The 24,266-nt window shown below is 45.9% G+C and overlaps 1 protein-coding gene across 3 annotated transcripts in view; it reads left to right on the top strand.

The window, feature by feature from the left end:
* The first annotated feature begins 1,969 nt into the window (after positions 1-1,969).
* The window catches only part of ME3 (malic enzyme 3), a 186,347-nt gene continuing 164,050 nt past the window's right edge, over positions 1,970-24,266 (top strand). Inside the window, exons 1-2 of one of the 3 annotated variants that reach the window (XM_027039987.2) lie at positions 1,970-2,091; positions 2,468-2,665. In XM_027039987.2, the coding sequence (XP_026895788.1) occupies positions 2,483-2,665 (183 nt within the window). In that variant the 5' untranslated portion in view covers positions 1,970-2,091; positions 2,468-2,482. Of the gene's footprint in view, positions 2,142-2,467; positions 2,666-24,266 lie in introns of those variants that run through there. The other 2 variants (XM_027039985.2, XM_027039988.2) reach the window with 2 other exon arrangements.

Here is a 24,266-nt window from a genome sequence, read left to right as displayed (position 1 = left end):
ATAGAATGTGAGTAGAATATGGGCAACTTACACACGGCACTTCCCTGAAGGAGTGCCCTTCACGTCCTCTCTCCCCCTCTCCTCTGGCTGGGGCTCTGATGTGGTATCTGCTTCTGGGGAGAGTGGACAACACCCTGGAGAGAGAACCTGGGCCCCTGGACGGCTCTGTGGAGCAGTCACTTCCTCTTGCTACTGCCTTCTGCTGCTAGCACCTCTCCTTTACTGTGGCGAAAGATCAAACGTGCACAAAAGAAAAACAATATTGCTAGAGTTATGTCTGAGTTAAGAAAAGATAGGCCACAGACGGGGACTTGTGACAGACTCTCATATATAAACTATGCATACTTCAGTGAAGAGATTATATAAGAATTATTATTGGCTTGTTTGGAAAACTTTGTTGTTTCCATCCTGGTTTCCAGCAAAATGACTGAGGTTACCTATTAAGTGTCCTCCAGGTGGGAGAAAGCTCATTGTATCAAGCAAAGGCAGATTCATTCAACAGTTTGTGAGGATTTGCTATGTGTCAGAAACCAAAGATGGACACACACACACACACACACACACACACACACACAATCTACCCCCTTGAGATGTTTGTTGACCAGTGGGAAGATGTGCAAATATAAAAGCAGTATTGAGAGAAAAGTATCAGTTAATGCTCTTGGTTGCAGCAAACAAAAATCTGACTCAAATTGGTTTAAAAGAAAAAAAAAAAGATCATTTACAGGCTTATGTAAATGATCAAGAGTTCACCGTGTCTGCTGTTGCCCCTGCCTGGAGTCAGGATCCTCTGCTCTCCCTCAGGAATAATCTCCTTCAGTCTCCTTTCCAGTCCAATCTTTATGAAAGTGGCTGTCACTTTCCTTCATTCACCCAACTATTTATTGGGCAGTGAAGCTGGGCAGTGAAGATACAGGGGTTTAGAGGCAAAGGGTCTTTCCTCAAGAAGCTTACATTCTAGGTGGAGACAGACAATAAACAATTAGAGAAATGAGGTAATTACTGGCTTTGGCAAGTTCTAGGAAGGGAAAAACCGTTCACTATGTAGTCCCTAGTGGAGGCTGACATTGGATACAGTGGAAAAAAGGCCTTACGTTGACAATTTAGTGGAGACCTGAGAGAATGAACACTGTAAGTAGAAGCAATAGCAAATACAAAGGCCCTGAGGTGGAAAGGGATTGGATGGGGGTGGGAGGTGGGCCACAGGAAGGAGAGAGGTGGCTACAGCGCAGGGAGAGGGAGATTGGAGTAGGATGAGCCTGAAGAAGTTGGAAGGAGCCCGGCTGTGGGATAACCCACAGGCATCAAAGAGTCTGGATTTTATTCTACATAGGATGAAATGTTTGCTTTAAAAGGAATTTCCTGGCTACTATATGGATAAAGCGTAAAGTTAAATTCAAGACAAGATGGACCTCAAGGTCTCTGTCCACAGCAATCCATGACAGGCTCCACAGGGTACCCAGGAGCCCTACCGGTAACCGGTTATCAGTGGTGTCTAACAGAACTTCCTGCAAAGATGTAAATGTTCCACACCTGTGCTATCCCATCCCACAGCCACTACGTGCCAGTGAAACTAGGCTAGTGTCACTGAGGAACTGGATTTTTAATTTTATTCCATTTAAATTAATTTGCTTAAATTTACGGAGCCACATGTGGCTAATGGCTATTGTACTGGGCTGCGCAAAGCAACACTGAGCACCGGGTGTCTGAGGGTTTCTACTGTGAATCCCAAAGCCAGGGCCTCCCTAAAGGGTGAGAGAGTAAAAGCTATGTTAATTCCTAAACGCTACCCCCTCTGGGCGTTCAGTTTGGCAAGATGGAGCGGCTCTTTAGTCAAGATGGAGCAGCTCAGGAGGCAAGCTGAGCTTCATTTAGGCACCGGGGAGGCACGTGCACACGGTTACGAGGCGCTCCACGCGCGTCCTCAGAGGAAGCCCCGCACTGCGAACAAAGGTTCGGGGACCTCTCTTTCCAGAACGCAGGAGCCTGGCGCTCTCGCGGCTACGGTTGAGGTCCAGCCATTGGAAGGAGGGGAACACTGGACCGCAGCAACTCGCCCCGCCTGCCACATCAGCTCTGGGCGCAGCACAGGTGGGCTGGGGAAGGAAGGGATCGAGGCAAGCCACTGAGCGAGGCTGGAGGTGCGGGGGGGCCCTTCGCTGAGCAGTTGCCTCTTCATCGCGGGGATGGGGGCGGGGATGGCGCGGGAGGTCAACCGCACCGGATCTGCTTCCTGGGCTTGCTTTCGCTTTGCCGGGGGTTTGGCGAGGCCTGCGCACCGCAAGCGAGCCGGGAGAGCGGCGCAGGTGGCCGCCGAGGAGGGGCGGGGGCTAGCGCCTTTCACCCTTCCCGACCCTCTGCTCTTTACCCGAGGACGCAGCCTCGGCTCAGACTCGGTGCCCTGAGGCGCGCGTGGTTCGTGGTTGGCCGTCAGGCACCCCTGACCTTGGTTTCTCCCCGGTGCCAGGTCTGCGCAAGGACCATGGGCGCCGCGCTGGGCACGAGCGCACGGCTGGCGCCCCTGCGGGGCCGGGCCTGCGGCGCCGTCCCGCGCTGGGCGCCCTCTGCACCCGCCCGAGGCTGCCACTCCAAGCCCGGCGCGGCGCGCCCGGTGCCCCTGAAGAAGCGCGGTTACGATGTTACCAGGAACCCGCATCTCAACAAGGTAACGGTCCGGGAGGGCAGGGTGGCCCTGGGGCTGGCGGGGAGGGGCGCCCCGCCCCCTGGGTCTGGGTTGGATCTTCCCAGGCGCCCTTCCAACGGTTTTCCATTTTTGCCTTGCAGAGGCTTGGTGTAACTCGCTTCGGCTCACCCATCCCCCCCCCCCCTTTTCTGCGTGGAAAGAGGTGACCAGTCATGTAGGGGGGCTTATTTCTTCTACAGGAACAATAAAAACTGGGTTGATATCCTCGTGGCCTGTACGACCTGGTGTCAGATTTTCCCCTGAAGCTTACTAATTCTGTTGGTCTTGGGCAGTTCATTTAACCTCTGTCAGGTTCATGTTTTCTTATCTGTAAATGAGAGACAGTTGTCTCCTGCGTGTTGTGAGACATAAGGGGAAAATGGAGGCAGAATTCTTAGCACGGCGACTGATACCCAGTGAGAACAAATGTCGACTAAGGTTGTAATTATTATTCTGAGTTAAGGTTAATTTGAGAGTGGGAATAAGGAAGTCTAGAATTAAAGAACTTTTAGACCTTGACGGGGCATCAGAGAGCCTAACTCAAAGCTTTCCTTTTACAGATGAGGAAACAAAACAAAGGGAACTAGCTCAAGGTCACGAGCTAGTTAGTTCTGGTTCTGCCACTGGAATCCAGAACATGGTGCTTAAGAGCACACGCGTTTGTTTCTGGAAGTAGAGTTTAGTATCACTGGTGGTAAAACCCTGGAAGCAAGACACTTAGGTTTGAGGCCTGTCTCCCGACACCTCCTCAGATTAATTTGGGCATCTCATTTACTGTTTACAGGGTTCAGCTTTCTCCTGCTTAAAATGATAGCATGACAGACCACTATTCCTACCTCATTTGGTTATTGTGACAATTAAATGAATTACTGAAGTTGAAATGGTACTTTAAACTATATAGTGCTTGATAAACAAGTAATTACTACAAAACATTTTTAATAATTTCTTTGACTCAGGATTGTAAAATTCAGGTGAGGAAATACACGTGGAGAGGTGTTTTTGAGAAATAGGAACAATTATACAGATGCTAAATATTGGGTTTATTTCCTGCAGAATTAATAGAAGCTATGAAAAAAAAAATCTTTCCCTATCACGTCACTCTTTGCCTCCTCCAAAAGAGACCTTAAGTCCTTTGTATATTACTACTTTGGGGTATTTAAGGTGTTTTATGAATTTTAATTACTTTGGTAGCAAGTGTTTAAAAAGTCAACTCAAACTGGCGTAAGCAGACAAAAGCCTTCTTTAACTGAATATCTAGAGGAAGGGACCCAGCAGTCCAGATGGCATCTCTAAGGGTGCAGGTGCTTTCTGGCTCTCTGCTTCTGCAATGTCAGCTTTATCCTCAGACTCCATCCAGGGGAGTCTTTAGCCTCAGTGCTGCCAAAATGTCCTATCTCTTTTTTTCACACCACACTGTGCAGGGATAGAAAGACACTTTCTTCTGGTAGAGAAGGATACTTTCTCTGAAGTCTCAAGAAAAGAGTCATCTGTCCCACCAACTCTGATTGAATTCCCTTCCTATTCTCAAACTGATTACCATAACTTAAGTCTGTCAGGGCTCACTCTTAGAATTAAAGATAGAGTTTAAGGTAGTGCCACTCATACCAACTGTTTTAGAGTAAGGGGATGTGGCTTCTGCACAGTAAATCTGTGCACAGTCATTAGATGAAGGAGGGGTTGGGGCTGGAAAGCAAAACAATAAATTCCCACCACAGACTCCAATTGTTTTGACAATATGTGCCTTAGAAGTACTGGCATGTTACCAGTCAGCACTTAACTGCTTTGTGAATAGTTAAAAAAAATAAAAGAAGGTCTTGAATGTCTCCTTTTTTAGCCCTAGGTGTATGACTGCCTAAAAGCACTCTCTCCTTGTCCCTGATATAAATTTTTTCTTCCTAAATAATATAAATGGGATGTTGTCCATAAAGCTAGTGGGCCTGACCCTTTCATAATATTTAAGATTTTTTATATACCCTTGAAGTCAGGTGATGCTGGTCTGGGGTGAGGAAGGTATCTGGGGTGATGCAGAGGGAGTCTGTTGGCACCCCCCATTCACCCTTGGGGAGGGTGGGAGGAGCAGCAACGGAAGGAACAGCACTGCAGGGCGCTGCTGCTGACACCCTTCACTTCCCCCTGCAGTGCCCCCCCTCTTGCTGTCCCGCTGACCTCCAGCACTCTGAGACTCTCCAGGGAAGGCTTGAAGCGTGCACTTTGCATCAGCCAGATGGGGAGACTTGCTGACTTAAACAGAACTGAGGTTATCACTGAGAAAATAAGAGGAAGGCAGCTTGGAAGGGAGCTGCACTTAGTGGGCGGGTCTGTGGGTGGATTTTGGTTTTTTTTGCTAGACGATGAGCTCCTCCAGGGCAGGGGTTGAGTTTCATGCATTTGTGGCTGGCGTGGGGTATTTCCTGAAGGATCTAGCAAGGCCATGAACATGAAAATTAGCATTACATTCTTGGAATGTGTTTACGAGGTTCTTTTTAATTTTTAACTTTATTTTTTTAATTGAAGTATAGTTGACATATGATATTCCATTAGTTTCAAGTGTGGTTGTTGCCAGAGGCGAGGTGAGCGGCGTTGGGGATGGGTGAAATAGGTAAAGGAGGTTAAGAGGTACACATTTCCAGTTGTAAGATAAATAAGTCACGGGGATGTAGAGTATAGCATAGGGAATGTGTTCTCTAGATTTGCATCCCAGTTTAGATAGGTCAGGAGAGGCATTTAAGAAGAAGCTTGAGGGCAGCACATTGTTGGGAGATGGAATTCTCTAGGAGAAGAGCTGCTGAATGGGCCAAGTATCACTGCTGTTCTGGAATGACTGGGTCTGGTTCCAGCTCTGTCATAATCTGCCCGTGTGATCTGTGATGAGTTCATGAGCCCCTCTGCCCATGTCGCACCACTGCTCTGAGGATCATGGGAGATAACTGTGAAATCATTTTGCAAACTGAAAGAAACGAAATATTTAATGATCATGTTGACACTCCAGAGGTGGGGGTGGAGGGGCCCTTAGAAATGACCTAGTCTGCAGGTTTTCAGATTACGGGTCACAAATTTTGGAACATGAAGTTAAGCTTAGTGGGTCTAACCAGCATTTTTATTTTAAAGAAATAGGTTAGAATAGAATTTAAAAAGAGCAAATGCATTAAACTTCATAAAGAAAAGTATTAAGTCACCATGTGAAAAACCAGTTTTCACTATGGATTGTTGTAAAGAAAAAAAGTTTTTGAAAATCATTGTTCTCATTCAGTTCCACGGTTTCAGATGGGGGGACAAGCTGAGAAGGTAAGCCCAGAGAGATCATCATGATTGCAGAAGTGGATAGAAGCAGCCTGCCTTCTGATTTTCAGTCCACTGAATAGCAATGACAATTCTCATTTACATCTGCTTTGGCTGATTTAGGCATATTCCTAATAATGACAGAATTAGAACTAGAGGATTCTGAGTTCCCTATTGGAGTCTAGGTTTTCTAAGTGATGCAAATTCAATGGTACGTCAATTTCTGTTTCTTTTTTTTACTACCATTTATACTTTTCTTGTAAGATTTATGTAAGGACCTCTTCTATTACCCATTGACAGTGGCAACAGGGCAGATATTTGATACATATTACAAGATGTCAGCTGTATTTTACTTACATTAAATAGGTAACTATCAACCCCTATTTATAGGGCTGTCTTCATAGGCAGGTTTTCATCCCCATTCTATTCAGGTAGCAAGTGGGCCTTCAGAACATTTCTGGCCTCACCTTTACCGGTACCCTCTTTTGGGAGGGGCCTTCTTATTCCCTGCTCCCATACTAGATTCCAGTCCCTGCATTCGTCTTATCTCTCTGTTTGTTTCCTTTTGGCACTGAGCACCCTGTGATAATGGCTGGTTGGTGTTCCACACTAGGCCCTGAGCACCATGCAGACAGGCTGTTTTGTCGCATGGTGTTCTCTGTGTCTGACTTGAGATGCCAATGAATAGATGCTCTTTAACGATCTCAATGGAGTTATGACCCCTTTCCTCTCAACTTTATTAATCCTAGTGCTGCTACTTTGCAGGTACCCTAATGCTCTTGTTGCCCGGACAAATGCCTGCCAGCGGCCTGTTTGGAGGACCCTTACCTCCCCAGACTTAAGGGCATTTCACTGAAGGTATACATTATTTCTTGGAGTGCATCAGCCTCCTCCTTTGACCCGTATGCCAGCAGTGACTTTCGCCGTAAACTTCCACCAGCCCTCCACCTGCCTCTCTGCAGTTTTTTCTCTTGAGCTTGATGGGAAAGAACGAGTGAGAAGGGTCCTTAGTCAAATTACCATGATTATGTGCCAGCACATTTCATGCAGCATTCAGAGACTGCAGGGCCCTGCAGATGACCACCTTCCTACGTGGACCTGATGCATGTAGGTTAGTGAGCGTGTCAAGGTTTGGTGGCCAGTGCTGCAGCATTTCAGCTGAATCTCTTGTGTCTTCAGTGGTGAGTCCTTAGGTTCTCACACAGCTAGGATTTGCCTTTGGTTAAGCTGTATGTTTTTATTTGGTGCCAGCTTAGAACTTGATCTTGCCTCCTTTGCGTGAGGGGAGCCGGCTCACCAATCAATCAGGAGATGATGGCTGGGTCATATGGGCATTTAGAAGTTTGTTGGTGATGCTGTTTCCTGCACCCAAAGCAGAAAACATCATGTGTCTTCGTGAGGCCTCTGCTTTGGACAGGATGTTGACTTGGGCATTCCTGATTGACAGAGAAACAGTGGGTTAGGAAGTCAACACTATTTCCATTAGCAGCAGTTCACTCTACACTTGAGCTTCGTGTGCAGTGACTCAGGACATTGAAGCTCAACTATCATTCCAATATTTTAAGAACAAACAAGCAGAGGCAGGTTGGAATTAAATCCCACCTTGTTGGCTACCGTTCTGGCTTCATGAGATTGAAAGCATTTGCTGTTAGGGCTTCGTGCTTGTAATGGCTGACAGAACCCGTTATTAGTCTGGCTAAAGGTTAGGCAATTGTAACGAAGCAAACCCAATATGGAGGCTTAAACAAGACAGAGGGTAGGTCTGTCTTATAAACAAGTTGGGATGGACGATTGCAGGTTGGGGATGTGGCTTAATTTTATTTTTCTCCATCTTCAGCATCCATCTTACGTTTCATGGTCCACGATGGCTGCTCTGGCATCTGCCGTCAGTTCCTTACAGAAGCCGGAGGGAAGGAGAAGTGTCTTTCAAGGGCACAGATTGAACATGGCAGATATCTCCACTCACGTTCAGCATCCCTACTACCACCAGCCTCATTCAGTCCATCATCCCACGTCTAGATTTTGCAGGAGCCTCCTCATCGGTCTACCACCTTCCAGTCTTATTCCTTCCGATTCTTAACCCCATCTTGAGAGGCTAAAACTTGCACACATCCTCAGCCACTCTCTTTCTTTCACACCCCATAGCCAGTCAACCAGATAGTTCTGTTGCTGTGTTTTTGGACAAGTCTGGAATCCAACCCCTGCTTACCATGGGTCCCACCCTGACCTAAGCCACCAACATTCCTTAGCTGGATAAACGGCAGCCTCCTAGCTGGTGTCCTGGCTACCACCTGAGCTCCTCTTATTTGCTCTGCGTACAACAGCCAGTGTGATCCTTTTAAAACTGTTTGGTCACGTCGCTCTTCTGCTCAAACCCCACAAAGTCAGAGTCCTTAGAACACCTTGGGTGATTTGACCCTCTCTGACCTTGTCTTTGCTACTCCTCAGCCTCACTCAGTGCCCAAACCAGCTGGCCTCCTCGATGTTCCTCACACACTGTAAGCATGCTCCTGCTTCAAGTCTTTGCAGTGGCTGTTCCCCCTTCCGTGAACACACGTCCCCTCCATAGCCACATGGCCATCCCCTCGTGTTCTTCAGGGCATCTCCCTGTCGCAGTGAGACCTACTCTGCCCCACCAGATGCAGTTGTGAATGTCCTTCAATTTTCCTGGTCCTCCTGAACGTGGTCTACTTTCCTCCATGGTGTTTGATATTTCCTAAATTACTATTTAATGACCTCACCTAATATATCTCTTGTTTATTGTTTGTATTTCCCCACTATCACGTAAGCTCCGTTAAGACAGGCATTTTTGTCATATTTGTTCATTGATGTATCCAAGCTACTCAGAACAGTGGCTGGCCCATACTTAGTGCTCAGTAAACAGTTATTGGATGAGTGAGTCATTCAGAGACACTAAGAATCTGCTAAGAATCTGCTAAGATTCCTTCCTTTCACCTCCCTTTTCACCAAAGCCCCCATCTTTCACCCTGTGTCTCTGCTCCCCAAGGATCTGCCTGTGTAGTGTGTATATGCCCAGGATCACCTCTATCTGGAGTGTAGATCACTATGGTCTTCTCTATGGCCCACTATTGCTATGACCCGTCTCTAACACAGGGGTGGCATTCTTATTCTGTGTCCTATTTCAAAGTTTGCCTGCATATCATTAGTTATCTTCTAGAGGCAATATGTTTAGTTTCATGTAATAAAATGTTAACCTAGGAACCCTGCCACCTGTTCTAAAAATGATTGTAAACAGCAACCTCTAGATCTTGGAAATAGTGACACTGGAGGGCACGTCCCATACAGAAATACATGTTGTCTGGCTCAGACTTGAACCAGCTGGCATCTCAGCCAGTCCAGCTCTCTGGGCTGTCTGTGTGGAGTGTCTGTGGATACATTTCCAGGTTCATCTCCAGTCTCCCTGTTTATAGTTTCTCTTGGTTCCCTTGGACCTTTGTAGGTTCTGGGGTTACGGCTTTATTTTACTTTGCATTTTTGCCATTGCTACCAAAGGTTTCTTTTATCATCTACCCTCTTCTTTCCAGATGCCCATTTTGTGGCGAGGGGGAGAAAAGGGCCTTTCATTCCTATGGCCGTTGCAGAGGGATCACTAATGTGCAGCACTTTTGTTTGTAAGGACATGGACTGTTGTCCGCTTCCAAAACTTCACTTTGATGTGTGAAAAGTACATTGGGAAATCCTTTGGGGTGATGTCTGACTGCGTCAAGATGCAGAACACAAAAGATGCTCTATGACGGTGTGATGAAAATCTGAGGGATACCCTACAGTTGGGGAGCTGAGGTCAGCGGTTAAAAGCATGCATTCATTCTGTACCCAAGCGGTTGCCTGGCAGCCTGCTTAAAACACAGTTCCGACCAAAAGGGACACAGTAAAGAGTAAAATGTACCAGTCATTTGAGGAGAGGGATATTTGATGGAAAGATCATCAGCTTTGAGGAACTTGAATAAGAGAAAATCAAAGCTGCATTTGCTTTTAGAAGTTTTACTGAAAGCTGGAGGGACTGTAGAGTTGAATTGAATGATTAGCAACTTGAGAATTTTTTTTTTTTTTAAAGCATTTTGTCTGGATTCTGCACTGTTGTTGGCTAGTATCTACATGAAGCCCACAGCACACTTGGCCACTCCCCTAAGGTGTGGAACTCTGGAGAGGGCAGACCCTGCTGGGTCCTTTGTTTTGTTTTGTTTTGCTCTTTCAGAAAACAGAAGGACGGAGCCACTGTCTGCACAAGTTCGTGTCTCTCCTGAGTTGCTGAGGTGTCCTGTGACTTTCCCAGTAGGAGAAAGAAAGGAAGCCAAGTGCCTTCATTGTGTAAGGGGGAGCTGGGTCTCCACTTACACTAGACAGTCTCTATTCCCTCTTTCTCTGGTTTCTGAAGGAGGTGTTGAGTTTTCCAAGCCAGGTTCCTACTGTACCGAATTTCCTTCCATAGTGGAGTGCCTTGTGGAGGGGATTCAAGTAATAATTAAATGAGCTAGAATTTTTTTAGGGCATACAGTGTGCCCAGAATTGTTCTAAGCAGTTTTTATGATTAACACGTTTCATGTAATACCACAACCTTGTGAAGCACGCTGTTATTTTACAGATGAGGAAATGGAGGCACAAGGAGGTTGGCTGAGTTAGCTAACTTGCCCACGGTCATGCAAGTCATAATGGCAGAGCTGGGTCTTGAACCCAGGCCATCTGGTTATAGGCCCGCATCCTCTACCAACCCTGCCCTCCTCCATGATGCACAGCCACCTCCGGGCTGCACGTGCCCTCTCACTTGAGGCTGGCACATGGAGTCTGATGCTCTGGGGTCTTGCCAGGCACTAACAGGGTACTCTGTGTCCTGGAACCTCTAACAAACTGTTACCATCTCCACTGGCTCTGTTAGATCAGACTCTGGGAATTGGAAGGAACTTTAAAGATCACTGGATGCCTTCTCTTCACCCTTTAAATGTGTGTAATTTCCCAAAGACTCGTTTGTGTATCAAATTTATTCAATCAACATTTGCTCAGTATCTTTTATGTTTTAGGCAGTGGAAATCCAAGGTAAATAACCACCTTCTTTTGCCTTCAGGGAGCTTACCATGTAAGAGGGGTGATGGTGGGACCAGTTAGTAAGCAGGAAGTTGAATTCAGTAGGTCAGTGTAATGAGAGGCGCATGGGTATTAGGGCTCTTCAGGGCTACCTCTGCCACACTGCCTTCCTTAATAATGCCACATGGAAGCTACTCATTCATCCTTTATACTCCTTTGGCGTTTAGCTCATGCAGTCATGGCTCTTTTCCACATTTGGCCTCAGTATACCTTTATAGTATGCATGATTGTCTCCATCTTGATATCATTTTCAGATCCAGAGCCATGTCTGAGGCATCATGTGCCCAGCTACAGTGCCTTCTTCATAGTACCCTCTACAACCATTAATTATATGAATCACTTTCACATTCCCTCCTGGACAGGTAAGAAATTACTATGGTGAAGACTGATGGTATACAATCCCATCTCCTGTCTCTTCTAAAAAGATGGTGACAATGTAAATCCTATTTAGATCTCTCCATGGGACTTGGAGGATTTTGAAAGCCAGTAGAAATGTGTTATTCTGGTCATATACATTTTGAAAATCCATTTCTTTAAGAGAGTCTTCTGCTCTGATGCTGTGCCAGATGCATGTCATCTAAAGAATAGCACCTTTATGATGAAATTTTTTATTCTCATCCTTGAGGCCGCTTTAAAGACATTAGATTTAAACCCGCTAAAACTAACAACAGGTTAAAAAGGATTTTGGAGCCTGAGGGGAAGTAGTCAGCTCAAATCGATTGCCTGTGGTTTTCCAGGGGTATGGCATGGACCAGGTAGTAGGCAGGAGAGCACACAGGCTACAGTCTAGGAATTCGGAGTCAAGGTTGTAGTTCCAGCTCTGTCATTCACTACATTTGGGATCTTGGGAATGCCACTTCATTTCTCTAAGCCTCAGTTTCTCATTTTGGAAGGGAGATGATAATAAAATATACCTACTTCACAGGGTACTCCAATGATTAAATGAAATAATATATGTCAAGCACATTGTAAGTGCTCAGTTAATTATGTCTCAGTTAATCCATGTCTCTGAAGCTTCTGCTCCGTTCCTAACACAAGGCATCACACCATAGGCTGCGGACCTACCCTCTGAGAGAATCCATTCTGAAGGAGAAGGGAAGACCAAGAGATCCAAATTCATTTTCCATTGGCAGGGATACAACCGATTTGGGCAGAGGTTTGATAAGAGAGGAATGAGTCAGGGAAGAGGCAAGTTGGGTGGAGACGTTATGATAATTTCCCTGTACTTGACGGAGCTTAAATTGGATGATCTAGATGTTTGCCTCAAAGAAACTTGAATAAAAATGTCCGGCAGCAGAAAACTCAAGAGCCGTGTGAAGAGCTCGTATTTCTGGAAGTTGAGACTGGGGTGGAAGGGAGTGGCCACCATCAAACCCTGCAGGAATCTCAGGATTTTGTCCCAACATCTTGGCACATTCTAACCATGCATTTAAAAATGAACTCTGAAAAACAAACCCAAACTTAGCAGATCTGTTTATCTGCCAGTCCATCGGTCTCTGTCTGTCTCTAACACTCTGTCTCAGGAGGTTATGATATCAAGACAGCAAGACAAGAGAATGTCTGCTATGGTAGTTGAGCATAGAAGTTAAAATGTTGCTTCAAATTCAGCTAAATTGGTCACAGCCCACTTCACCAAGCTGGCAGCCAGACTGGGCAGAGTTTAAGAGACTCCTACAATCTCCATATACTCCGCTGTGGGTCATTAATGAATAATTGCATAAAAACATTTTAAATGAGGCTCTGTTAGAACTCAGGATGAGCATCCCTCAAAAGACTAATAGGTCATCTTGTCCAGCCCTCCATCTCTGAGCAGTTACCATGATTTTACAGGTAAGGTTTCAAAGGCCCAGAGGGGCTGGATGTCCTGCCCAGGGAGTGAGTTGAGGTTGGTGTCTGTCCCTTTGACCTGCTGCCTTTGTCTGCCCTCCTAAGATAGTGCCTGAGTCAGCCCCATCGACTATGCAGCATGCCTTTGAATCTCTCCATAGAAAGGGGATGCTTTGATATTGAACATGGACATATGCTGGGTGTCCATTTGTGAAGGAAGAGTAGGCCTGCTCCTGATTCCCACCTTCATTTCAGGTTTTGTGTCTTTCTCTGCAGTAACGTGATCATGAAGACAAAACAGCTGACAGAGAGCTTAGCCCTAATGTCATGCTCTCCCTTCTTATCTCTTTTATTTTTGGTCTTTTCCACGCCATCATTGTTTGTTTTGACTAGTGAAATCACTTCAGGTCATAGAACAGTGAACAACGATGCCGTTGCCCCCTGATAAAGCAGGCATGGATATGGTGTGGGGAAAAAACCCTGTTAACAGCCATTTTTAGAAACAGGCTTTGAAATCTGTCCATCAGAGCTGGAAGATTTCCACTGTTTTCACACTCCAGGAGCTGGCAGGAGCTTCTCCTCACGTCTCAGAAGCCTCAGGAGCTGCCTGGCCATGCCTGTGGGAGATGACAGCATGGGTGTGGGTGCGCATCCTGCCGTGGGGCACTGGGAGGGAGGGCCTGCAGGGCGGAGACGTAGTCCTGCCTCCAGGAATTGGCCCAGGCTGGAGGCCCTTGAGCATCATGGGCTGTTCCTTTGTTGACTGAGCTGTTTGGCATTCTGTGACCTCCTACCAGTCAACTGGACACCGAGTCAGCTCCCTCCTCCGGGACTCATAATTGCTGGAGTAATAATATTAGAAACAATAATAATGAACACTTAGATAATGCCTGCCCTGCCAGATACTTTTATAGATGCCTTACATATATTATCGCCAAGCAGAGAAAAAATTGTGAAGAAACTTTTCCTGTAGCTGTCTATAGAGAAGGACAGCAAGTAAATAAAAGTATACAGATGGTTATTAGTGGTAGAGATGAAATAAACAGGGCACAATGTGAGAGCATAACAGAGGGTTGACTTCAATGGTGAGGGAAGACCTCTTAAGGAGGCGATATTTGAGAAGGTTCCTAAAGAAAGAGGAGCCAACCAGAGGAGAAGCCAGGGTAAAAGTGATTGGGGCAGAGGGAACAGCTCGTGCAGAGTCTGGAGGCAGCAAGCAGCGTCGAAGGCCGGGTGCTGAGCCCTGACATAATGGAGTCCAATGGGAGTGTAACGAACAAGGCAGGGGGAGGTGCGGGCCTTACCTAAAATCAGGGTGGAGAGGACTCGGGGGCCAGAGCATGCAGGGCCGTGGAGTCTGGCTGCCGGGTTTCATTCTCTGTACAACAGGGCACTCTTACATGATTCTAAGCGAGGAAGTGATGGGATTGGATTTACGTGAATGAACGGTCTCTCTGGTTGCCCTCAGGTTGGAGGGCAAGAGTGGAAGCAGGAAGACCACTAGAGGTGACTGCAGCAGTGGGAGCGAGAGAAGACAGGGCTGGCACGTGGGTGATGGGGTGGAGGGCAGAGGAGAGAAGTGGCTGGGTTGGAAATCGAGTTTGAAGGTGGACTGGATGGGACATGACCCTGTGTCCTTCTTCAGATTGACCAGGACTCCATCTGCACAAATTTCCCTGTCATGCCACCCAAGCTCAATGCAGCTGCTGCTATAGTTGGTGGTGATACTTCCCATACTTCCTCAGCACACCTTATAATAACAAGGACATAGAAGGCTGGCGTTTTACCTTTGGAAGTGCTTCCTGGTGGGTCATCTCATTTGATGCCCACAAAAACCTTGTGAGGCAGACCATCTGTTTTATAGGGGGCAACACCAGGGCCCAGAGAGCCTAAGTGAATTGCCCAGGTATCCCAGACAATGACAGGCAGCAGTAATGAAGGGATCAATCCAGGTTCTCTGAGACTGTTCACTGGTTTATTAAACAGGGAGCTTAGGGTTCAGAGGAAGAGACAGACTTGAAAACCCATAAATGTCATGCAGTATAATAGGTTTTATATTACATTAAAATTATGTTATTAGTAATGCCCAAGACATTTTTGCCTTGGTGGGGAGAAGGGTGAAGTTTCTTAAAGTGGATGGCCTTGGATCCTTATATTAAATTATGTAAATAATGTGTGATGTAAAGTAAGAATGGAAATCTGCTCTGACCTCTCTCCTGAGGTGACTACTTAATTTTATCTGTGTCTCAGTGCTAATACCTAAAAGGTATATAGGGATTCCCTGGGCAAACAAGGTGGAGGAAAGGCATCCTGAGCAAATATGGTAGAATGGCATGGCCTGTGAAGAACTGTGGGTGATTCTGAAGGACAGAGTGTGTGGGGTGATGGGGCTGGAGAGCAAGGCAGGGTCAGACATGGGTGGGGGACTAGGGCTGCTGTTGCCTGCTTGAAGAGTTTGATCTTAGTCCTGAAGGGAGGGGGCGCTGGGATGTGATACTGTGGGATTCAGAAGGGCCTAATGTGACAATGGGGAGGCCGACGCATATCTGAGAGGTGCCAAGGAAGCAGAGACTGCATCCATTCCAGAATTCCTTGAGTGCCTAATAGCAGGAGGAGATCAAGATTTATTGTCAATATTCAAAAAAAAAAAAAAAAAAGAAGAAGAAGAAAAGCAATTGGAAACCAAATATTTATCCATCATAAATTTATACAGCTTCACTAGGATATTATATTTCTTTGTCTTTGCCTAGAATTAAACAGAGTAAAACTATTAATACTGGTTATCTAATGCCAGGATCAGAAATTCTGCTTGGCTTAGAACGTTGTGTGTCTTAAACGTTGGAAAATTTTTGTTAAGTGCAAGATTTCTGAAAACCTGAAATTCCTTAAGGAGTATTTTGGCACCGGGGGAAATGTGAGGACTTACTGACTGAGCCTTGCTTTAAGTGTTTTACTCTGAATATTGGTTGTTCTGATACTGATCCTTGTTCTGATTCTGTTCCCACAAAGCAGTTAATCTGGTTATAATTTTATCTCCCAAAGTGGAGAAAAGATGCTGACTCACTGAGAACATGGTCATTTTTGTCATGAGGGGACATTGCCAAGCCTGGCCTCGCTGCCCTTCCCCCATCACAAAGACTGAGTGCGATTCTATTTTAACACCTTCAGGGTTCAAGGGACTTCCTTTTTCTTCTGTGTTTTCCTTAAATCCCCTGGAAAAGCAATAATTCTTTACACTGAAAATGGAAAAAAATATTCATAGTTCAGAAAGTGTATTTTCTAGATGAGAATTTCCTTCCTCTGTTTTTTCTTTTCTTCCTCTATTTTTTTTTCCCCTTGAGAAGACTTAGGTGGAATAGAAACAAGGATTTGAAGTTCATGCAGTTGAACCTTTCACAAATTTGGCCTTCCATGGGCAGAGCGTTGTCACTTTCTCCATTGGATTGAATTTTAGCTTGCCTTTCGCTTTGCTGAGTCCTGGTTTGTCTTTGTAAACCATAATTCCTGGGGAAGGAAAATAGCAAATCAAAAGCTTATGGGAATGATTTTTTTTTTGGCAAATTTGACCCAGTATCAGTCACTTGTCTAGGTAAAAAACTATTTAAAGATTTTGAAAGAGGTGAAGTTTTAAAAGAATCAGCAGCACAAATGCCACAGTAAAACAACTCTTGTTTTTCATACAGTCTTTGGCATCATCTGGGCAAAGCCATCTGTCACATGCTATGACTGTAATCATGAAACTATGAACATCATAGAAAGTCCAATGATGAAAACAAGCTTTCCAGAATGAAAATTCCTGGGAGGCTAATAATCTTACAGTTCTTACAAAATTGTCAGAGATCTTTGGTTTTACACCATGGGTTTCCCAAGACTTTGATCTTGGGTAACCTATTCTCTAGTATCACTGAAGTGGCTGTCTTTAATTGACTTCCTCTTCAAAGGAATGAATTTTTATAATGGGGCCTACCACTGTAAACATTTCATAATATTGTAGCTTCAAAGAAGGAAGGCTGTAAACACATTTGCATCCACTTAGCTGATGGTTTATAGATCTGAGGGACTCTTAGTTCCCTACGTTCCACAGGGGAAGCATTTATTTCATTGGCTTTGCCTCTGAAGTAGAGTTCCCATCAACCCACTCAGGAAGTGCTACATTAGCATCTTTGGAAGAATAACCTCTTCTGATGTACTTTCCTCTGGTGTTTGTGTTATAATTCTACTTCTGCCTTAAACTGTTCTGTGACTTTTACTGTTGCTTTCTTGTTTTCCTTACCAAATGAGTAAGACTTTTCTCCTACTTTCTTTTTTTCTCCTTGGTGTTTGGCCCATTAGAGGTGCATAAGGGCTACTAAAAATTATGCTTAATTTCGATACGTATTATTCACTTGTTCTTTTGAGATGTATTAACTCATACCTTTCATTGACCCTGAGGAAACAGAGATCAGATTATGTGTGCTTGTTGTTGAGCATGATGATGTTAGCCTCTGGGAGTCAGAAACCTTTTTTCCCCCATTTCTTCCCATCAGAACTAAGTGCTCAAGTCTGGAGGCTCTCATCCTGGAGAAGAGCTCCTGGGGCTGAGGTGAAGGGAGGGATGTATCTTGAAGTATCAGGATACACCAAACCAGGAAGGAGAGAAGAGAACCCAAGCGGGGAGGTAGGCCAATGGGAGGCCAAGAAGAGCTGAGTTGTGTGTTATGTTGGAGACCATAAATGAATGAAGAACATGACAGACAGGAAGAGGAGTGAAGAGGGAAGAATGAGGGTAAAGGTCCGTGGTGTGTGAGGTGGGACAGTTCAAGGTCAGAATGAGTGACTGCTGGCTGCTTAGGGAGCGTTACTGTTTTGGTGGGTCTGGGAACCTCTGAAGAGGTAAGGCAGCTTCCTAAGAAAACCAAACTGGGCTGCAGTTGGCTGCAGATGGCCCAGTGGGTGCAAGAAGCCTGAGGTCCCAGGTGGTGTCATTTGAGCACATGGTAGCCACATGCTGTAGCTCTTGCCCGAGCACTGGGTTCATGGCCACTCACCTCTGCATACTATGACACTTGCCCTGTTGTATAGCTGCAGCTTGAAGGACATTAGAGCCCCTGAGGCTCAAGGAAATAAGACCCGAAGCCCTCCAACTTTGGGAAACCCCAAATTCCCCTGTTGCAGGACCCAGTGTACCAGAGATGTTCTTGCAAGAATCTTATCGAAGCACCAAAAGGCTGTCCTGCAGTTGTGTTTTTGTTGTGTCTTCTTCCTCTATCAGGGGTCTCTCAAATCGTTATCATTTAACTGTACCTCTTCCTTACTAGTAAGGGAATGCTAGAAGCTGGGGCAGAACCCTGTAGATGGCTCTGGTTAGACCTTGAGGCCAAAGGTCAGTCCACTCTCTCTGCTCAGTGGTAGATTTTCAGATCACATGCCCAGAGGTAGGTTCTGATTCCCGTCAGCTCTACTCATTCAGTTCTCTTCCACCTCCACCTGACCACACCTGTCTTGGGTTACCCACCAATGACAAGCCCGATGGCCCCCACCATCTGCCCATCTTAGAGACTTTGAATCACATGACTCTTAGAGCAAAACTATGTTTATAGCTTAATTTGAAAGAATATTCACATTTCTTTCACCTTGAAGGTTTCTGCTTTAATGTGGAGCTTCATTTTCATGCCCTTGAGCATTTGAGTTTGTAGAAGATAGAGGGGATTTCTGTTCAAAACATCACTGAGATCAGCATGACTGGGTTTATGAATTATCTTTTTTCCTTTGAGGAAAAATCCTTATTGAATCCAGACACATTAGAAAGCTCCAGTCTGGGACTAGGACTTGAACACACAAGTGTGCCCTCTGAGTCCTTTTTGTGAAAGTCATCATTTATATCCTGGATACGGATGCTTAGATGTATGCTTTTGTGCCAGCAGGAATCAGTTATGACAACATGTGGGGGAGAGTTTATCCCTGGGACAAATATTTGAGTGGAAGTTTTGTGTTTTAAGACACTGAGCATTGATAGTAAATAAAATCATTTTGCTGTGAATTAATCACTTCTTATTCTCTTATAGGATCATGTGGAAGGAGATTGTGTACAGTGGGGAGACTCAGGTCATGCTTTTCCATTGAGTATATCTACTAGAGGAAAAGACATTATTCCTTCCCCAGCTCCATTTTAGACTCAGATGAGTATAGAAATCTCATTATTAAAACAAAAACAAGAATAACAAACTCTTGTGGGGAAGCACTGACTCCTGAGAGAGCGAGGTGAACACTGGCTAGGGAGAGAGAGAGCTACCCCAAATTACAGACTTGAGTGGCCCTCGTTCTCAGCTCTGGGGCCAGGAAATGTGATCCATACTCATCTCAGAGCTTCTGTTTCTGGAAGATGGGAGTTGATTGCTTTCAAGTCTCTTTCCAGGCTGACATTGTCTAGAGATAGGATAGGATAGTCACCATGAGAATGACTTTCTCAGGGGCTTCCCAGCCAGCTGGAGAGGCAAAGCCATTCACATTTCCCTAAGGAGGTGAGCAGGGTAGAGCAATGGGAGGAACTCAGGCTGTGGAGTTCTTGGAGGGACCTGGGTCTGCACCCTTGCCACTTAACTGCTGTGCGATCTTAGGAAGCCTACTTGATCTTTCTCTCCGCAAGTCTTCTGTCTGCAGACTGGGATAACAATTCCAACCACGCAAGGTCATTTTCAGGATTAAAAAAAAGGAGGTAACATGGGGCGCCTGGGTGGCTCAGTCGGTTGAGTGTCCGACTCTTGATCTCAGCTCGGGTCATGATCTCAGTGTTTGTGAGTTCGAGCCCTGCGTTGGGCTCTACGCTGACACCACAGAGCCTGCTTGGGATTCTGTCTCTCCCTCTCTCTCTGCCCTTTCCCCACTTGTACTCTTTCTCTCTGTCAAAAATGAATGACCTTTACAAAAAGGGGGTAACATATATCTACCATGCTTGCTTATCCCACAATCTGATGCACAGTAGGTACCCAGTACATGCTAGTTAGCTCCCATACTCTTTTGCTAATGTTGATGTCGTATTATATAATAAGAGTTCCAGAAATCTGAAAGATAATGTGTCATCCACTGGCACCCTGCACTCCACATGAACTTCTGCCTTTTTCCATTGAGAACTTGTAGTTTAACAAAGGCACATTAAATACTACGTATTTCCTTCAGTGCATTCTGTGAGTTGTGGTTGGTTTGGGGTTTTTTTTTTTTTTTTTGCATTTGTTTATAAAAATTAGTAGTAAATGCTGATTTCCCTTTCCCTTGGTAGCTGTAATTGCCATGTTAATGTAAAGGTCTGATTGCAGAAGTGAACACAGCTGTTATGTGCTCGATCTGCACAGCCCCCGGGGTGCTGTGTGTGTCCAGACCCGCAGCGCTCCCTGTGCTTACATCATTTGGGAGGAGGTTTCCAGGACTGCAACCTCACAGGCAGTAGTTAATCACCTCAAACTCTGGGCTTGAGGTTAGTCTGGAAGTGAAAAGCCATTTGGGTTTACCACCGAGGGGAAGTAAGAGGATAGAGCATAGCTAAGGTAACCCCTGGGGGGCTCTGTGGGAGCATGAAGCCAGGTGTGACTCATGCCGGGGTGTCTCAGTAAAGGCAGAACCAGCTGTGTGTGTGTGTGTGTATGTGTGTGTGTGTGCATGCACACACATAGTTTGGGATCTCTTTTCTCATCTGGACATGCCTGTAGCTTCTCTGTTGCCTTATATCCAGTTTCTTCTACCCTCAGTCCAGCTTCTACTTTAGCCTCCACTTTAGATGAGGTTTGTAAAGCATGGACACTCCCCTTCCTAGAACTTTCTATGGCTTCCTCCCACCCTTACCACAGAGTTCACACTCTGAAGCACAATGTCCAAGGCGTTTTTCAAAGGGACTCACACTGTAGCCTCCTCATCTCTCGTCCTCACCACGTGCTGTGTGCCTGCCTGCTCCAGAGTCGTTAATGTTCTCATGTGCACACCAGGCTGTCTCTCATCCACTTCTCTGTGCCTCCTGGTCCCTTGCTCCTCTTAGTTCTGACAGCGCCTGTGTCTGCTCTTTTGGAAAGCCTCCCTGACAGCTCCAGACCAAATACAGGCTTTTCCTATCTCCACATTATGCCCCTGCTGTGGCTCTTATCACACTCCTGTGATGAGTGGAGTTTTTTGCTTTTGTTTTTATCTTACCCACTGTGATAGGATCCCCCACAGACTGACTGTTCCATCAGTTTTCTTGGCCCCAAGAGCCTGCCTTGAAGCATTGCACACCTAGCAGATGCTTCATAGTATTTGTTGACTGAATGAGCTCATGAGTTCATGCACTAACTGTGCATGTGTAGATATCAGCTGTGGGTAAGACCCAGCCTTTGTTGGTCTTGAAACCCTTTGAGGATTCTGGATAGAGACCTCTTTAATGATTTCCTGATTTGGGGTTCCATTTTGTGCTTCTTTTATTCCTTGTGTAGATGCAAGAATAGTGGTAGGGAAATGGCAATTCCTTGCCACACAAATTGTCAGCTTCTCATTTCCTCCTGATTTACTCCTGTGACCTCACAGCACCTGAAAGCCTAGATTTTATTTTGAGAAAGAGAGAGAGAGCGTGCGGGAAAGAGAAAGTGGGATTTTGTTCTGAGGGAGAGAGAGAGAATCCCAAGCAGGCTTTGAGCTGTCAGCGCAGAGCCCGATGCGGGGCTCAAATTCACGAACTAAACCATGAGATTGTGACCTGAGCCAAAATGAAGAGTCAGACACTTAACCACCTGAGCCACCCAGAAAGCCTAGATTTTAGACCCCACTCTGCTGCTTACCAGCTGCTGGGTAACTACAAGCACGGCACTTACAGTAAAACAGTACGAACATTTTTAGGGACACTGTGACATGCCTTTCAGATTCAATCTCCACAACACCCTTTGAGGCAATCACTTAGTAAGGTTTCTTTTCTTTTTTTGTTTTTTTTTTTGGTAAAGAAACTGAGAAGTGGAAAAGTCATGTGCACAAGATCACTTGCATAGCAGACAAAAGCTAGAGTATGTGCTGCTGAGACTCCCAAACTTGTACAGGTTCTACATGACTGCTTTATCCTCTCCCAGTCTCAGTTTCCCCATCTGAGGCCTCCTAGACTGTTGGGGGATGAGGGAAGGACTGGCGGTTGTGTACATGCTCTGCAGGCTGGCACCTGTCTCCTGGTGTGGGGGGGTGCCGTCCCTGTGGCCTCTCATCTGGACCGTCCTCTTGAACCAGTGTTGGCTGCAGCGGTCAGGCAGTGCTCTGCCCTTGCTCTCCAGTCTAGACCGTGACCTCAATCCCTCTCTTTTTGACTGTTTAAGAGGTAAATACCATAATACCATAATTAGTCCCATATTATAGGTAAGAAAAACTGAGGCACAGGGAGTATAATAAACAGGGAATTAACCCTAGAAAGTCTGAGGCCAGACCTCCTTCACCCTGCTTCCCGACACTTAACCACTCCACAGAACCTGCTGTTCCCTCACCACTCAGAAGCATCAGGCTTCTGCAAGGGTCGTTTTCCCCTCTGTGATCCTGATGGGCTGGTAAATGGTCCCAGCCTCCTCTGCCTGATGCCGTGGGAACTTTGTGAGTCTTCCCTGAGACATGGGGACGAGGTTAAACAACGTAGCCCCAGAAGAACCTGGAAGGGAAATAATCAGGTCAAAAGATCAGAGTTCCAATCCTGCCTCTGCTCTTTAACCAGCTTGTGCTGGTCCCTCAACCTCTGTGAGTCTGTTTCTCTATCTGTAAAATGAAAATAACATCACTGAATTGTTCTAGAAAATGACACATGTTCTCTGAAATTTATAAAGCTCTTGTCTTAGCTTGGGTTGCCTTAACAAAATACCATAGACTGGGTGGCTTACACACTAGTTATTTTTCTTCCCAGTCCTGGAAGCTGGAAGTCTGAGATCCCAGTGCCAGCGTGGCTAGGTTCTGGTGAGAGCCCTCTTCCTGGCTTGCAGGTGGTGGCCTTTTGGCCATGTGTACTCACATGGCTTTTCCTGTGTACATGTACCTATGGAGAGAGAAAGCTCTGTTGTCTCTTCTTCCCAGCCTGAGAGCCCTGCCCTCAGGACTTCATCTTAACCTAATTACCTGCCAGAGGCCCACATCCAAATGCCATCTCACTATTGGTTTCAACATATGAATTGGGAGGGAAGGCACAAATACTCGGTCCACCACAGCCGTCAGCCTATGATATTCATCATCATGACGTTAATGAAGAGAAGGAAGGCGACTGTAGGACCAGTCACCCACACCCCCTTTGGGGGACGTATTAAGATCACCTGCAAAGCTCTCACGCCTCAGGTCCATAGACAGTTCCTAATTTTTTAACAGTGCCTGGTGGCATCCAGGATGGAACAAAGATACAGTCTCACCCCTGAGGAATTGCCATGGAGAATTAAATCTAAATTAACTTGTATTGTTCCTTATCATTGATTAGAGTTTCAGTTTGTCCTTAGGGAGCAAGCCAAGGCTAGTGTTCAAAGGAACCTGCCTAAAGTTTCCCAGAAAGAACAACAATGGACAAACCAGCTGCTATCTATGACTCTTTTTTTTTTCAAAATAAAAAACAAAAACCCCCAAACAAACGCAAAAGCCACAACCATTTTCCAGCCCATAGATGTGACCTTCTCTCTTACCTGAGCCTTCAGTAAACATTGAATATGGGACTAAAACGCTGCCTGCCATCCTTTGTTGTTTGGATAATGTTCTTTTGGAGACACAGATCATTTATTTCAAGCCAAATGCCACAGCTTTTCTGGAAGACAGCTAAGTAGCGGATCTGATTGTGAGCTAAGAAAACTGGGAAGTCCAGTGGCTAAGATGCTCTCCCAGAGTCGTGCTGCCTGCCAGCTAGCTGACATGACCAGCCCTCACTGTCAGGATGCAGGTGTGGAGCCTCATGGCTGCTCAGGCTGCTGGGGGCTGAAGCGTGAGCTCAGGCAGGGGTGAAGGTGGCTCACAGATGGAGGCTGTGGCCCCCATACTCCGTGGTTCATTTGGGGAGGGGGACTTTTTCAATTTTATTTGGGGGGGGGATTTAAATCAGGGCCTCCACTTCTGACTGACCAGGTAGAGACTTCCCTGAACACCTCTCTCCGGTCTCCCACCTTTTTCCTCTCTCTTCCTCTTCCTTCCCTTTCTTATGCCCCAAATGGCTGTGTGTTGGAGTAGAAGGAGGCGGTGTATTTGGGATAGGAATTGGGGGCTGAATTAATGGACTAAGTGCAAGAAGGAAATTCTGGGTCCTTGTGATTCTTCCCTTCTGGATGCCAAAGACAATGTGATGTCAGAGTCAGCACAGGGCTGTGAGCGCTGGCCCTGCTCTTATCCCAGCTCTGCTGCTAAAGGGAGGCCACTTAACTGCTCTGAGTCCCAGGTAAACCCGTCT

This window comes from Acinonyx jubatus, chromosome D1, assembly GCF_027475565.1.
Source record: "Acinonyx jubatus isolate Ajub_Pintada_27869175 chromosome D1, VMU_Ajub_asm_v1.0, whole genome shotgun sequence".
NCBI classification, from domain to species: Eukaryota; Metazoa; Chordata; class Mammalia; order Carnivora; family Felidae; genus Acinonyx; species Acinonyx jubatus.
The sequence above is the reverse complement of the archived record's forward strand: the minus strand, read 5'-3'. Positions and strand labels throughout refer to the sequence as shown.